The 17,282-nt window shown below is 41.4% G+C and overlaps 1 protein-coding gene across 1 annotated transcript in view; it reads left to right on the top strand.

The window, feature by feature from the left end:
- CCDC122 (coiled-coil domain containing 122) overlaps window positions 1-16,980 on the top strand; it is an 18,216-nt gene extending 1,236 nt beyond the window's left edge. Inside the window, exons 2-5 of the mRNA XM_087967614.1 lie at window positions 7,225-7,340; window positions 11,834-12,235; window positions 14,074-14,190; window positions 15,897-16,980. Coding sequence (XP_087823740.1) covers window positions 7,225-7,340; window positions 11,834-12,235; window positions 14,074-14,190; window positions 15,897-16,049 — 788 coding nt within the window. The 3' untranslated portion in view covers window positions 16,050-16,980. The remainder of the gene's footprint in view (window positions 1-7,224; window positions 7,341-11,833; window positions 12,236-14,073; window positions 14,191-15,896) is intronic.
- The last annotated feature ends 302 nt before the right edge of the window (window positions 16,981-17,282 follow it).

Here is a 17,282-nt window from a genome sequence, read left to right as displayed (position 1 = left end):
CTCTGGAATAGGTGACCAGCTGAGAAAGGAAGTGAGGGGTTTTTGGAAGGGGGCTTGGGGTCTGCAAGGAAGGTTCCCTCTGTGTGTGTTTGTGTGTGTGTGAGTCTGAGAGAGAGAGAGAGAGAGAGAATAACAGAGTAAAAGAGTTGGAAGGGACCTTGGAGGTCTTCTAGTCCAACCCAGAGAGAGAGAGAGAGAGAGTTGGGAAGGGACCCTGGAGAGGAAGGAAGGAGAAAGAAAGGAAGGAAGGAAGGAAGGAAGGAAGGAAGGAGAGAAAAAAGATAAAGAAGGAAGGGAGGAAGGAAGGAAAGAGGGAGGGAGGATGGAAGGAAGGAGAGAGAGAAAAACAAAGAGGGAGGGAAAGTGAAGTAGAGAAAGTAAGAAAGAATGAAAGAAAGAAAGAAAAGAGAGGAAAAAAGCCCCTTTGGGATAACCACGACCTGGATTACTGAGAATCTCCATAGATACTTCATTTAACCACCGTCTCGCTTATCAACAGTAATTTTGAGCTCAATGGTGGCCATAAGTCAAGAACTATCTATATGCCCCATGCCACACCTTGCCAGTGAAAATTTCTTCTGCTTAAAGTATTTCCAAATCATGGCTTGGAGCCCCTTGAAAAATACACTTTGCAACAAAAAAAGGAAAGGAAATAGTGAAGTGGAAACAAACAGCATACAGTGAGAGCTCCAACATTTATCATCATTTACCCAAGCAAGAAAATCCATCCCCATTAATCACATACGGTACATACTGTATATCCGGTCAAGTTTTGTCTCTTTTCAGCCTCAATTATGGTTTTTTTTTGGTCTGTTTCTCTCTCTTCAGCTTTTGGAGACTTGTTCTGCTGATGGACAGAAAACAACAATAACAACAACAATAACAACAACAATAATAAATAAAATAAAAAAATAAAAAAGCTGAATAAAAAAAGAAGTAATTGAAAAGCGAATTGGAAATTGGAAAAGCGAAGCTATGCATGGCCAATACCTGCAAAGTATTGAAGGCAAAGCTGACAAAAAGCTTACTTGGAGTTGGCTAAAATCAGGAATACTGAAAAAAGAAAGTGAAGGTTTTATTTTGGCTGCTCATAACAAGCCTTAGCCACAAATTGCATGAAGGCAAAGATTCAGCATGTCACCACCAACAGCAAATGCCGCTTCTGTAATGAGAAAGATGAAACAGTTCAACATTTAATCAGTGGGTACAGCAAAATTTCACAAACTGACTACCTAGAATGCCATAACCGAGTTGCTAAAATCATTCACTGGAAACTGTGCCAAAAGTTTGGATTTGAGTATAGTAACAACTACTGGGAACATCAGGTTGAGAAGGTTCTAGAAAATGAAAAAGTCAAGATCTTTTGGGACTTCAGAATTCAGACTGACAGGCATTTGGCCCACAACACACCTGACATAACAATAGTTGGAAAGAAAAAGTTTTGGTTCATTGACATTGCAATACCTGATGATGCACGAATTGAAGACACGCAGCAAGAAAATAAATCACAAAGTATCGTGACTTACAAATTGAAGTTGAGCAACTTTGGAAAAAGAAACCGTGTGTTATCTCAATTGTAATTGGAGCCCTTGGAGCAATACCTAAAGGGCTACCTCGCTATTTGGAAATCCTGAATTTATCAGACTTGAACACCCTAATTCTACAAAAAACACCCTGCTTGGAACGGCTTATATCCTCTGATGCTACCTGAACAGTTCCTAGGTCCTTGGTTAGGACTCGAGCTGTTGAGCTATCAACCAAGGCTTTGAATCTCACTAAAGATTAACCACCACCACCAATAATAATAATATAAAATAAAATAAATAAAAATGAATAAAAATAAAAATAAAAACAGTTCCTAGGTCCTTGGTTAGGACTCGAGCTGTTGAGCTACCAACCAGCCCCAAAGGCTGTGAATCTCACCAAAGTTTAAATAATAATAATAATAATAACAAGAACAACAACAACAATCCCTCTGACACTCTAATTTCCTCCCGGCCAAAGAGGCTGTTGTCAAAGTTGAGAAATCCTCCAGCAGAGGAATCCTAATCCTCTTAAGTCTCCTGGGAAGATCTTGATCAGGTGGGCGGTTTGGGTTTGGAAGATCCTGCTGTGGGCCCAGGCGTTACCTGAGGACAACCAGGCCCTCCCTTTGCTCTGGAAACTCTTTCTCAGCTACAATGCTCAGCAGTTTTCCCTAGCGGTAGAAGCCATCTCAGAAACCTGCCCATTTGTTTTTTCCAGAGTCAGCATGACTGCAGCAGAATCAGAGTAGAGCTGGGGGGAACCTTGGAGGTCTTCTAGTCCAGCCCCCTGCTCAAGCGGGAGACCCCATCACCATTCCAGACATGTGGCTGTCCAGTCTCTTCTTAAAAACCTGCAGTGGTGGAGCACTCACGACTTCTGGTGGCAAGCTGTTCCACTGGTTAATTGTCCTCCCTGTTGGAAAGTTTCTCCTTAATTCCAGGTTGCTTCTCTCTTTGATGAGTTTCTTCATACGTTTTAGCCTCTGTTAGCAAATACTGTAATCTTTTTTCTCCTGGGGCATATTCTCAGAGCAGAAGTAGGCTTAACAGATAATCAGAGTTGGAAGGGACCTTGTAGGCTATCTAGTCCAACCCCTCACCCACCCAAGCAGGAGACTCTGCACCATTTCTGACAGAGGGCAGTCCAGTCTCTTCTTGAAAGCTTCCAGGGATGAAGCTCCCACAACTCCTGAAGGCAGCTTCTCAAGATCTACTGAAGCCATCCTTATACTAAAGTCTCCTTAAATCTCAGTCCTGGGATTTTAATTAGACTTGAAGATAAGGAATAGATGTTACAGCCTCTGCTGCACCCAGTGCAGGGGGTTGGGCTAGATGACCTACAAGGTCCCTTCCAACTCTGATGATCTGTTATCAGTTCCAAGGGCAAACGTCATGCCAAAGCCAAGAAATAAACAACCAATGGGCAAGAGTTCAATGAGAAAACATGTTTCCTTGGACAAAGTCTTGTGGAGTTCTGCAGGGCTCCCTTCCTGGAAAGAAATCTCATGGGGTAATCTTATTAGTTGAGGGCAGAGTAAACAAAGAGACAATGTAGGTCAGTAGAACCTTGTTTACTCAACGGGAAAGTGACTTCAGCGTTGTGACTTCAAGCTAACTTTGGCAAACAATGGCCTCACACCTTTGCTGAAAATCTGACCTCATCCTTGTCTTTCAATACAGGTCGTCCTTGACATGTAATAAAAAATAATCAGAGTTGGAAGGGACCTTGTAGGTCATCTAATCAACCCCCTGCCCAAGCAGGAGACCCTACACCATTTCTGACAGATGGCAGTCCAATCTCTTCCTGAAAGCCTCCAGTGATGACGCTCCCACAACTTCTGAAGGCAACTTCTGTTCCATGGGTTGATTGTTCTCATTGTCAGTTTCTCCTTATTTCCAGGCTGAATCTCTCCTTGTTTAGTTTCCATCCATTGTTCCTTGTCTGGCCTTCAGGGGCTTTGGAAAACAGATTGACCCCTTCCTCCTCTCTGGGGCAGCCCCTCAAATATTGGAGCACTGCTATCATGTCTCCCCTGGTCCTTCTCTTCCCTAGACTAGCCAGGCCCAGTTCCTGCAACCGTTCTTCATATGTTTGAGCCTCCAGTCCCCTCATCATCCTGGTTGCTTTTCTCTGTACTTTTTCTAGAGTCTCAATATCTTTTTATAATGTGGTGACCAAAACTTACTAAGGATTTATAGAGTTTTATTAGTACCTCTCTTGATCTTGATTGTATCCCTCTGTGAATGCAATTTAGGATTGCATTAGCTTTTTTGGCTGCTGCTGCACACAGCTGGCTCCTATTTAGCTGGTTGTACACCAAGACTCCGAGATCCCTCTCACAGTTCCTGCTACTGAGCCTGATTTCACCCAGTCTATCTGAGTCCTTTTGGTTTTTCTTGCCTAAACTTTCCTAAACTGGTTTTTCTTGTCAACTGCTTATAAAGAAAATCTATATAAGATGTTCTATAGATGACACTTTGCGCTGGAGAGGCAAGCAAAGAATGTTTAAAGATAAATCAGCTAAATGCTGGAAATGTCATCAGACACCTGGATCATATTACCATATGTGGTGGACATGCAAAGAAGCTAAAAAATATTGGACAAAAATACACACATGGTTGGAAAAGATGATACAGCAACATATTGATTTAAAACCGGAAATATTTCTGTTGTGGATTATATCTGAAATATATAGTAAAGAAAAGCTATATTTAATCATGCATGTATTCGACTGTAGCTTGAATTGTATTTGCACAAAATTGGAGAAATCTAAAGATCCCGATGGACAATGTGATCAGGAAAATATTAGAATGTGCAGAATGTGAGCAGGTTAACCCTTGCAATGAAAGAAAAGGAACAAGTGGAATATTATATGGTATGGGAATTGTTTTATCAACGGCTGGAGAATAAAAATGGAAATTAGAAAATCCAAGAAGACCAGTGAAAAATAGTCAACATGGGAATCAGAAATGAAATATGCTAAGCATTGTTATTATAATTAGATACATTATGTGTAGTCATATGAAGTAAGAATAGAGCAATGATATTATAGTAATGAATATGTACTAATTGTAATGGTTATTGCACCAGATATTATTACCCACACGACACACTGTTTAGAATAAGAATTAGAATTAGAATTAGAATTCTTTATTGTCCAAGTGTGATTGGACACACAAGGAATTTGTCTTGGTGCAAATACCCTCAGTATACATAAAAGAAAAGATACTTTTGTTTAAACGAAAGATGGACTGTTTATATAAAATAAAATTTTAAAAAATACAGGTCATCCTTACAACCGTTTGAAGTTGCATCAGCACTGAAAAAAGTGACTTACGACTGCTTTCACGCTTCCTGTTGCAGCCTTTCTGCAGTCACATGATCCAAAGTCAAATGCTTGGCAACTGGCATGTACTTACGACGGTTGCAGCTTCCCGGGGTCACGTCACATGATTTCCCTGTCAACTAAATATATATTGAGTAGCCAGCAGAAAGGGAGTGGGGGAAAGCAGTGCATTCCTTAAATGCCTCAGATAATCGCCTTGGCAGCTGAAGCTGTTGGCGCGCAATATTATTACCAGAGAGCATGATTGATGACTCTTGGCTATGGATGTGTCCCATTGGAAAATATACATCCAGGGGGTTGGAGGGAAGACCAGGGTCAAGGGGGAAATGAATGATGTATTTTAGTGTCTGCTGCACCCAGCTAACGTCAACATGGCCACTCCTAATAAAACAATTTGTTTTCCTCTGAGAGATGCGGCTAGAGACTTATGATTTGAATGGGGCTGGATTTGTCGGAACCCTGACATTCCCCTTTTGTGACCGCCTGAGGAGCTTAACAACGAGGGCGAGAAAGCTTGTGAATGGGGCAAAAGTCACTTTACAACTGGACATTCTGGGCTCCCTTGTGGTCGTTTAAGTGAAGGATTGCCCTGTAGCTTTTGCCACACTGAGGGGCTGGAAGCGAAAGAATACGATGCATTTTGGTGCTTTGGACTTAAGTTCAGACACCTTGAAGTCTGAAATGAAAGAGACAAATCTGTTGGTTTTTTTTTTTTGCTGGTCAAGGTTTTTTTTTATTTATATAGTAAACATTTTGAATACAGTGTGTTGTCTGGGCATACCATTTTACAAAAGAAAAGAAAATAAATAAATAGTAACATATATACTGACTAGCTCTATACCTGTGATGGCGAACCTATGGCATGCGTGCCATAGGTGGCATGCAGAGCCATTTGTGCTGGCACGTGAGCTGCAGGCAAACTTACCTCACTGCGCATGTGCGAGCCTCACAGCTGATTTTCGGCTGCTTTGAGGCCTTTTTCGGCCTCCCAAAGGCTTGAGGAAGGCTTCTGCAGGCTTTGCAGGCCGAAAACTAGCCCTGTTTCGTCACTTCCTGTTTTTTCCGAAAATACCGGAAGTGACAAAACGGGCCTAGTTTTCAGCCTACAAAGCTTGCAGAAGCCTGCAGAAGCCTCCTTAAAGCCTCTGGGAGGCCGAAAAAGGCCTCAAACCGGTTGAAAATCAGCTGTGAGGCTCAGTGCAGGTAATGGGGCAGCGGGGAGATTGCGCGCGCATGCGTAGGGGGCATGGGGGTGGGGTGCACATTGCCTTCTGGGTGCTGACCCAACTAGGTAACATCATCAGTGCTAGAAGGGAGTAATGGGAAGGGAGGGGAAGGAGGAAGAGAAAGGAGAATAGGAGACTGTAAGGTCCTGGGTGCTCTCTGAGCTTGGTTGTTTTCTTGCTGACGTTTCATGACCCAACTAGGTAACATCATCAGTGCGAGGAGGGTGTGCGGTTTGCAGAGGGGAGGAGAAGGAGGAGGAAGAAAACTGTGGGGTCCTTGCTGCTCTCTTAGGTGGGTATTCGCAGATGTTTCATTATAATAAATAATGTGAAAAGAGTTGTTTCCACATGAGGAATGCAAACATGCAGGTTTTTAAACGGAGTCTCGTTTAAAAGAGGAGCTTAGAAATACAAAACTAAAAAAAAAAAAAAAAGAGTTTGAAAATGCCATTTTCCTTTATGATAATGTGAAGGCCCCATATTTCCACCTGCTCTCTCTGCCTAAATTCAGCCCTTCACCATTTTCATCGCTCCCTTTTAGCAGTCAAGAAAGAATACACAGTAATCCTACAGAAAAAGAAAATCAGATTAGCTGTGGAAACAGCCATTTTATTGCTTTGGCCTTCCATGTTAGCTAGAGCTGGATTGCACTGAAGTTCTGATAACTCGGTTTGTCCAAATTTCCTTTTTAAAAAGTCTTTTTTTCTGTTTCTGGAGTGATTGCTTTCTCATTTTCCTCCAAGGCCGTGATTTGGTGATACTTTGTGCATCTCAAAGTCTGCTTTAAAAATATGGCAATCCAGATATATATACACTATTTTTTTTTATAAAAAACTAATATTAGGTTTTCCAGCATAGTGAGGCCTTGCTAGCTACTGTCACAGAATTAGAGTCGAGTAATTTGAGTATAATACAAAGAAGAATTTGCAAATTTCTCTGTTTAGTGTGAATGTAGATTGACTCATTTGTAGTAATCTTAACGTTTTAAGGAGCCCCTGGCATTGAAGATGGCCACAGGAAGTCTTCAAATTACTTTTGAGAATTAGGAGTAAGGCAGAATTGATGCCGGGTGTGAGAATCACATTAATTCCTATTCCCTATTCCTTCTTCTTCTATGTTGTCTAGGCATGGCTAACTCAGATTCTTTAGGAATTGCTGAAATGGTGAAACAGGTAGCAGAGCAACAAAATTCTCAGGCATCTGAAATACAAAAGAACAAGGAAGTCCTCAAACAAATGCAGGTAATATTTCAGGAATACTTCACGGTCCGGTGGAGAAAGAGCGACTCTGACCGACTGATTCTAGTTTGGTTTGGAGAAAGGAAGACAGAAGCAGAAAACTTTCTAGCCAAGAGAATAAATCTCCATTAAATTTTCTTTCAACTCCTCCTTTTTTGCATCAGTGACAATGCCGGGAGGAAAAAAAACAACAAACCAAGCATTTTCTTGGATTCCAACCAAGTAGGAGAATCTCGGCAGATGCAGTCTCAGCTATTGAACTTCAGTCAACTTTTTTTTTTTTTTAAACAAATTTTATTAATTTTTAAAGACAAACAAACCATCATTAACCATTAAATACATGAACCTCTTTCCATTATAAATTTTACAAGTCAAGTAAAACATTATTTTATACAATATAGTTCTATTTTAGACCATTTCCATATGAGCATACAAATATCTCTTATCCAGTTTCTCTTTATTTCTCTTTACTCTTATTCAATTTCACTATTATTATTTCATCTATTTCTCTCTGACTTGATTACCATTATTCTCATTCTATATTCCTGCAAGGTTTTATTAATTCTCCCACATACATAAACACACAACACACAAAAATATAAGAGATCTTTTAGGAAAGTAACTTGGCCCCAGATACCTCTCTCTACATGGACTTCAATTATATTCATGCTCATCTTACATGCCATTACCTATTTTATTTACCATTCTATATCTTCTATATTAGCTTCTCCACACATTTCACTCTTCTTAATTCTATCTTATTTAATCCATTTTAATTTAAGTCATTATATTTGTATCTTTTGTCCATTCTTTATTATCCATTTGTCTCATTCCCTATAATAATAATAAAAAAAGAATTTCTCCTGAAATCACTAATCAGAGTATGATGCCTTTCTATCTTCCCCCTAAATTAACATTTAAAATAACACCTAATACCCAATCTGATTCTGCTTGGTACATTCTATCTACTAATTTTTAAAAAGAAAAATAATAAATCCAAAATGATTAAATACATAGTTAAATAATAAATCTAAATATTGAATCTTATAACATTCCAATTGTCTTTTCCAAAAACAAATGCTACAATAATAAGTTTATAATAACATCAACACCATAATCAATTAGACTCTTTAATTAAAACTCAATATTCTAAACATTCCCTTTAATATTTTATTAGATTTTAAAATCAATCATTACTAAACATTTCAGTATTTTAATCTCTTATTAACTCTTAAACCATTCTAATTTTCTATTTCTAATACAAATGCTACAATACCATCTTATGTACCTTGCAGAATCTTTTCTAAAGAAATTATACTTTACCCTTTGTCCCTAAAAAAGATTCCTCTTTTCCCATCTGGTTTCAAAGCTTTGTGGCTTTTCTCCACCTTTTCCCTTTCTTTCTTCTCCCACCAGGCCTTTCTACCCGCTCTTCTCCTAGCCTCTGCCTTGCTAGCTTCCCTTCTCTGTTGTGTTCCTTTTTTCTTTTGTTTTCTAACATTATATTGATTTTGCATCTTATTTTTCTCTTTCTTGGGTGTTTTTTTAAATCTTAAGTCCTTCATTTTCCTTCCTCTCTTTCTCCTTTCTTTCTTAATTAAATTTTGAGATTCATTAAAGATGGCTTCTTCTTCTTCTTCTTCTTCTTCTTCTTCTTCTTCTTCTTCTTCTTCTTCTTCTTCTTCTTCTTCTTCTTCTTCTTCTTCTTCTTCCTCCTCCTCCTCCTCCTCCTCCTCCTCCTCCTCCTCCTCCTCCTCCTCCTCCTCCATCTGTTGTTGTGTTTGTTGATAGATAGCAAGCGCCATTTCTAAAAAGAGAAAAGCTTCTTTTACAGCATCCTTGCCATCTTTTTTTGTTTGCTCATATTCTTTTCTCAGTTTCTCAACAGAAAAAGCCATTATAAATCTTTTCTTTTCTTTTTTTCCTCTTTCTTCTTACAACAACCAAGATGTTTCAAAAGTTAGAACAGTCCCAAAATCCCAAAGTCATCAATCAGTCCAAACCAAAACAAAGTTCTCACTTTCTCTTCCTGGGGTAATATCAATCAAAAAAAGAAAAACCAAATCTGTATTTTAAAGCCTTATTGCAATAAATTTCGTTCTTCAAATCCTTAAGGCATCTCCTCCAACAAGATCTATATATATATATATATATATATATATATATATATATATATATATATATATATATATATATATATATATATATATATTGTCCTCTCCTTCCCACTTATCACAGAAAGCAAGTTTTTACCTTCTATAAAAAGACAGATTTCTCAATATCCATTTGTTGATTCCATAGGGAAGGAGAGTAAACTTTCCTTTTCAGCACCTCAAAATTGCCGCTTATTTTCTCTTCTGGAAAGTATCATTCAGAAAGCCATAATTTTCAGGATGTTAAATGTGTCTTAAAGTCCTGGGTCAGCCAAGAAAAACTTTCACTTTAAAAAACTTTCTCCTCTTCCTCCTGCACATTCTTACCCAGCTGCCGGCTTCTTTGTGGCGGCCATTACGGACCGCCGCTGCACCGTCTTGAGAAAAGGGGGTTCTGCCGGCTGGGGAGGGGGTCTGCAACACCCCCAAACCCCTCTCCGGATCCCCCCTATCTTCAGCCGCCCCTGCAGGGCAGCCTTAGCCTCCAAACCCGTCCGGATCGGAGGCACCAAAACGGCTAGCGGAGCAGGGATCGCGCAGTATCGTGAATCCCTGCCGCTAGCGAAGCCGACAAACCGGAAGTTCCTTCAGTCAACTTTTTATGATGGTCAAAGACCAGCTATAAGGAAGATGGGGTACAAAAAATTAAAAAGCATAAAAATACATCAGTTTATATATAAATTACATATAAAAAGCTTTAAAAAAATCTAAAAAGAGGGTTAGGAGCAGTGAAGAGAGCCAGTTTGGTTTGTGGTTAAGGCATCAGGCTAGGACTAGGAGACTGGGAGTTCTAGTCCCGCCTTAAGGCATGAAAGCTGGTTGGGTGACTTTGGGCCAATCACTAGGAGACTGGGAGTTCTAGTCCCGCCTTAAGGCATGAAAGCTGGTTGGGTGACTTTGGGCCAATCACTAGGAGACTGGGAGTTCTAGTCCCGCCTTAAGGCATGAAAGCTGGTTGGGTGACTTTGGGCCAATCACTAGGAGACTGGGAGTTCTAGTCCCGCCTTAAGGCATGAAAGCTGGTTGGGTGACTTTGGGCCAATCACTAGGAGACTGGGAGTTCTAGTCCCGCCTTAAGGCATGAAAGCTGGTTGGGTGACTTTGGGCCAATCACTAGGAGACTGGCAGTTCTAGTCCTGCCTTAAGGCATGAAAGCTGGTCGGGTGACTTTGGGCCAATCACTAGGAGACTGGGAGTTCTAGTCCCGCCTTAAGGCATGAAAGCTGGTTGGGTGACTTTGGGCCAATCACTAGGAGACTGGCAGTTCTAGTCCCGCCTTAAGGCATGAAAGCTGGTTGGGTGACTTTGGGCCAATCACTAGGAGGCTGGGAGTTCTAGTCCCGCCTTAAGGCATGAAAGCTGGTTGGGTGACTTTGGGCCAATCACTAGGAGACTGGGAGTTCTAGTCCCGCCTTAAGGCATGAAAGCTGGTTGGGTGACTTTGGGCCAATCACTAGGAGGCTGGCAGTTCTAGTCCCGCCTTAAGGCATGAAAGCTGGTTGGGTGACTTTGGGCCAATCACTAGGAGGCTGGGAGTTCTAGTCCGCCTTAAGGCATGAAAGCTGGTTGGGTGACTTTGGGCCAATCACTAGGAGACTGGCAGTTCTAGTCCCGCCTTAAGGCATGAAAGCTGGTTGGGTGACTTTGGGCCAATCACTAGGAGACTGGGAGTTCTAGTCCCGCCTTAAGGCATGAAAGCTGGTTGGGTGACTTTGGGCCAATCACTAGGAGACTGGGAGTTCTAGTCCCGCCTTAAGGCATGAAAGCTGGTTGGGTGACTTTGGGCCAATCACTGGGAGGCTGGCAGTTCTAGTCCCGCCTTAAGGCATGAAAGCTGGTTGGGTGACTTTGGGCCAATCACTAGGAGGCTGGGAGTTCTAGTCCCGCCTTAAGGCATGAAAGCTGGTTGGGTGACTTTGGGTCAATCACCAGGAGACAGGGAGTTCTAGTCCCGCTTTAGGCATTAAAGTCAGCTGGTAACTTTGGGCCAATCACCAGGAGACAGGGAGTTCTAGTTCTGCTATAGGCATGAAAGCCAACTGGGTGATTTTTGGCCAAATCACCAGGAGACTGGGAATTCCAGTCCCGCCTCAGCCATGAAGTCTTGCTGGGTGACTTTGGGCCAATCATCAGGAGACCGGGAGTTCTAGTCCTGCCATAGACAAGAAAGCCAGCTGGGCAATTTTGGACCAATCCCTCTTTCTCAGGCCAACCCACCTCACCGGCTTGTTGTTCACGGGGAAAACAAGACGAGAAAGGTGTATTGGACATGTTCACCTCAAATGTTCGACTCCTTTTCAGCATTCACGGGTTTAAGCCCCGCCATGTTTTTTTCCTCTGTAGGCCCAGCTTCGGGATCTTGAGATCCAGAGGGACTCGGTTGTAGCCGAAAGAAAGGCCGTGGAAAGGCAAAGGTACTTCTCGGAGGAAGCCCTCGCCGCCGCCAGAGGCCACTGTGAAGATCTGGAGGCTCAAATCGCAGCCTCACACGGCGAGAACGTGAAGCTGACCCAGGAGGTTGAGGCTCTCCAAGAAGACTCAGAAACGAAGGTTTTAGGAAACCGGGCTTACTCCGAGAAAATGGCCGCCCACCGAAAGCGGTTTGAGGAAGCAGAAAGCAAATTGCCTTTTGTGGTGGAGCTGGCGAGAAAAAGGGCCACCGTCCAGCAGCTGATGGAGAAGAAGGAAGAGCTGTTGGCTTCTCTTCAAGAAGGAGAAGAAGAGGCTACGGTTGGCCAAGTCCAGGTCTGGGTTGTTGGCCTTTGCGATTATTTTGTCTTTCACTGGAAAAAAAAGGTGATTTGTGACCGATTTTGATGATCCTGCCGCCATCGTAAGTATGAAAATCGGCCACAAATCACATTTTTCGGTGCCGTTGTGACTTCAAACGGTCAGTAAACGAAGATTCATGGGGTTAAAATTTGGACGCTTGACAACCGACTCATATTTATGATGGTTCCAGTGTCCCCTTTTGTGACCTTCTGACAGGACTAAAGCCAGATTCACTTAACAACCATGTTACTAACTTAATGACTACACGCTTTGTCCAATGAGAACTTTGGCCTTTAACAAGCTCGTCCAAAGTGACGTTTTTAACCTAACGCAAGTAAGTATTGTGTGTAAACACAGTCATTGTATATTGTGTACAATGATTCACTCAACAGCGGTGGCAAGAAATGTCATAAAATAGGGCAAAACTCACTTAACAACGGTCTTGCTTAGCGATAGAAATTTGGGACGCAATTGTGGTCATAAGCTGAGGGGCTACCTGTACTTAAGGTGCATTCCCTTGTAAAGTATTCTGCACAGGTGCAACTTGGTGAATTGTTCTTACTGTTGACGAGTGTTTCCCCCTAACATTCAGTAGAATCTGTCTTCATGCAACTTAAAATTATTATTTTATGTAAAGCCCTTCGTGCTCTTTGAGCTTGGTTGTTTTCTTGCAGACGTTTCATTACCCAACTAGGTAACATCATCAGTGCTAAAAAGGAGTGAGGATTGCAGAAAGAAGGAGGGGGAGGAGGGGGAGGAGGAGGAGGAGGAAAACTGTGGTGTCCTTGGTACCCTCTTAGGTGTTTGCTTACAGACATTTCATTATCCAACTATGTAACATCATCAGAAACTATTGTATAGTAGCTCGATACCCATGCTTCACTACAAAACTATGTAGTCGGGCTTAGTTTTTGGGGAGGAAAATAAGGGGGAAAAATTCTGCCTCTGCCTACCAGCATCCATCGGTATTCACCTGGCTAGCATCCTGTCATTGTGTGAGGAAAATTGAGGGCTGTTTGGAAACTGAAGCAGTATTTTCTGTGTGAGCAAGGAGACAGCAAGGAGCCTGGGCGTGGCTTAGCTCAACTGTTCTGTACTAAAGCTGCTTGGTGCTGTGAAACTGAAACTGAAACTCCTCTCCTCTGCTTGTGTTTTGCATTTGGAAGAGATTTCTTTTCAGGTGGGGAGGGGGAGTAGAACTCCTTAGCATCAGAGCGTGTTAATAATAATACTATAGGAAATACTCTAAATGCTCTGATGGTCATTTGGAAAAATCCTTTCTTAGTGAGCCCCTAGAAGCCAAGAGGAACATATGGGCCAAATTTCACATTTGTAGGCTTTACGGTTCTGGAGATTTTGTGATGATGCCTGAGGGGTATTTTGCTTCTATATATGTGGATTCTGAACAAGAGAAAATAAACGTGGGCTGTGTTTTTATCCGACACTTCTCTGGTTCTTTAGGAGCCCAATCTTCCTACTTATCTCCTTTTTCTCTTCCAGGTTTAAATAGATCCTTTTCAGCTTTGAGTAACAGCCTGTAGTTTCCAATTGGTGCTAATATAAGTGATCACTCCCATGTCAACAAATATGAACAGAAAAAAAATTAAAACCCTTCTAATTATCAACCCACATGAAAACATTTCTGCTTTCACATCATGTCTTCTTCCCAAATATTATCCGATTGATTTTACCGTGTCTCTATATATGTGTAGGGTCTCCTGCTTAAGCGGGGGGGGTTGGACTAGATGACCTACAAGGTCCCTTCCAACTCTGATTATCTGAAGTTCCCTTTTTTGCATCCCCTGCCGCAGGATGAAATCTCTTGTCTGCAAAGTGAAATGACGGTTTTGAAAGAGGCCGTTGGTGAGAAGGAGAACGCCGTTCGAGATGAAAAAAGCAGACAGGCTACGCTTCAGAAAGAAATTGAGGTGAGTTTTCATCTCTACAATTATTGAATCTCACCTATCTTTTCTTTTTTAAAAAAGTGCTCTTAAATGTATGCATTTTGGAATAACAATGTTTTTTAAAATGCATCCCTAAAATGCCAGCGTCTTTATCGCAGAAGAATAAAAGTAGCTACTTCATTTTATCCCAGTATGAAATTATAAAATCTTTCACGTTAGGTTCTGAGAAAATACAACGGCTGCCACTTTAAACATAATTTAAAGTGCTGAAATTCGCACTCGGTACTCAAAGGCACCTTTTCAAATCTGTCTCAGCTGTGAAGATCTCCAAAATCTTTCAAAGGAAGCCAAAAGATCTACTTCTCTCGCACATAAACCAAATTTTCTCCTCTCCTGTTTCCACGCAGTACCATTTACTCAATCACTAATTCCGTACGGCTTCATTTTTCCCCACAGTGTTCAGAAAAAATGGGTAAAGTTGAATCTCTTTATCAGGCTTTTCTTTGGAAGCCATGTTAGGCTGAATTTATTATTTAAATCTGCTCGGCTGAGGGTGTTATTTCTACAACAGTTTTCACAGCTAAATGGATAATTCACTTGCATTGAAAGAGACAGTGTGAATCCAAGAAACATCTATCATCATAACATCTGAACAATAAATGTATTTTGACCTAGAAGCGTCAGATTAGAAATGGCAGTAGAGGGAGAATTTTTCAGATTTATGTACTTCTGTAGCACAGTGACCCAAAACTGAGAAAGGCCATACTTGGAAAGTTGGATTCAGGTTTGGTCACCACACACACACACCACACCAGGATACCGAAAAGATGTGGAGACTCTGGAATGAGTGCAGAGAAGAGTAACAAAGAGGATTAGGGAACTGGAGGCTGAAACATACAGTATAAAGAACGGTTGCAGGAACTGGGTATGTGTAGTTTGATGAAAGGGAGGACTAGGGGAGACAGGATAGCAGTCTTCCAATATCTCAGGGGCTGCCCCAAAGAAGAGGGAGTCAAGCTATTCTCCAAAGCACCTGAAGGTAGAGCAAGAAGCAACGAGTGGAAACCAATCAAGGAGAGAAGCAACTGAGAACTAAGGAGGAATTTCCTGACAGTGAGCAGAATTAACCAGTGGAACGACCTGCCTCCAGAAGTTGTAAATGCTACAACACTGGAAGTTTTAAAGAAGAGATTGGACAACCATTTGTCTGAAGTTGTGTAGAGTTTCCTGCCTAGGCAGTGGGTTGGACTAGAAGACCTCCAAGGTCCCTTCCAACTCTGTTATTTTGTATTCTGATGGATAAAATCTAGTGCTATTTTCACGGGATGTTTTAGTTTTATGGATACTTATAAAGAGACATTTTCTGTTGAATGTTATGATCTACTATTATCTGCGTTTTGTGCTGAACAGATGCCCTGTATTATTTTTCTGTTCTTTTAATTTTTTTTGTACTTCTAAGTAGATATGCCCTGGATTGCATATCTGGATACATTTCAGACGTGAGATTTAGTTCCATTTTAATTCTAATTTTAATTCCTTCCCAAACTATTCAGCGCCTATTTACTCGGCAATAAGTCGCGCTGCCCTCGTCGAGTTTATTCTAACACCTTCCACAGGAAAGGCCAACCTTTCCTGCTGCAATCTGCACATTTTTTTTGAAACCCCCCTGTACTGCTCTAATCTTTCTCAGGCCTTTCTCAGTGCTGTCCTTTTATTCTTGCCGTTAACAGCTGCAGCGCAAGAGATCCGAAGCAGTTCTCAAACGGCTGCGTTGCCAAGTTAACAACCTGGAGTTGGAGAGAAGGCAGTGGCGTTTGAAAATGCAACATCTGGAAGGAGAAGCAGAAGAATTACGAAAACGGTTGCAAGCCACCGATGAGTAAACTCCCGCCAAGGAGATAAGCTCCTTCATGTTCCTCGTTTTCGTTCATCAAACTTCTGGCTGCGTTAGCTTTGCAGTTGTGTTGTTGTCATTTTTTCCCTGGCTGTTCTCCTATCATCACTAAGGGTATTTATTACCGATGCAAAAGTGAATTTGTGACACCTAAATGTTGAAGAAAGGTGTAGCAGCCAATTGCTTTTTGATTTGCTGCTGTACCCATGTTTAGTCTTTACTCCCTGCGGGTTAGACCTTGGAAGGGCGAGCTAAGGAGGATCCAGCTGATGCCATGTTAATTTTTATGACACCCTCAATGAGGCCTTGTTCAGTACTGGGACTTCCAAAGGTCAGAAAGTTTAATCATTTAATAAGATGAAATGTGTTTGGATCAACCAGCAGGTTGGAAAACACGACTTCACGCATTGCGGTTTGAAGCACGCTAGCAGCACCTTTGCAAAAAAAAACAACTAATTAAAGACAGGGGGTATAATTATATTTTAATGAGCCCATGAGTTCCTTTATATCTTCAGTGCTTTCTGGAGGCCAGTAAATACTTAGTGTTATAGAGCGGAAAGGAAAGATGGATTGGTTAGGAGTTGCATACCTTTTAATGCAGAAAAAGCAGGTTCAGAAACACTCAGTCCTGTGGTGGGTTTCAAAAAATTTTTTCCTACCGATTTGGTGTGAGCAGGTGCTTGATCCTTGGAGCAACTGGTTCGGCTGAACTGGGCCAAACCGGTAGAATACCACCACTGACTCAATCGGTCCTTTGGATAAGGTAGGTCCTCCAGAAAATTCAAAACAAGATAAAACCAAAAAGGAGAGTGCCTTTTCTTTTAAAAAAGAAAGCATGGTTATTCTAGTAAAACTAAATCCTTTCCTTTTCCCCTTTCCTTTTCAAAGTCCACATCCATTTGACCATCTTTGATATTGCAAAGAAATATGGATTATACTTTTCACGCTCGAATAAGTTCTCAATTAAAACATTGTTTCTTTTGCATAGGTTCTTTCGTTCTTGGTTACGCCATTCATTCCCCATTGGTTTTAGTGGTCATAATTAGGAATACCACAGTTGAGAAAGCCATTTCTCTTAGACTCTAATTCCTTTCCATCACACACACACACACACACACACACACACACACACACACCATTATTCTGGCGTGTGTTTTTCCTATTTTAAATGTTACGGAGTTTAGTGGTTTAAGAAAGTGCAAGGGAATTGCATTGCCGATGT

The sequence above is a fragment of the Notechis scutatus genome, chromosome 5, assembly GCF_049901735.1.
Source record: "Notechis scutatus isolate UNSWTSFEM ecotype Mainland chromosome 5, rNotScu1.2, whole genome shotgun sequence".
NCBI classification, from domain to species: Eukaryota; Metazoa; Chordata; class Lepidosauria; order Squamata; family Elapidae; genus Notechis; species Notechis scutatus.
Note: the sequence above shows the minus strand (reverse complement) of the source record. Positions and strands in the feature narration are given on the sequence as shown.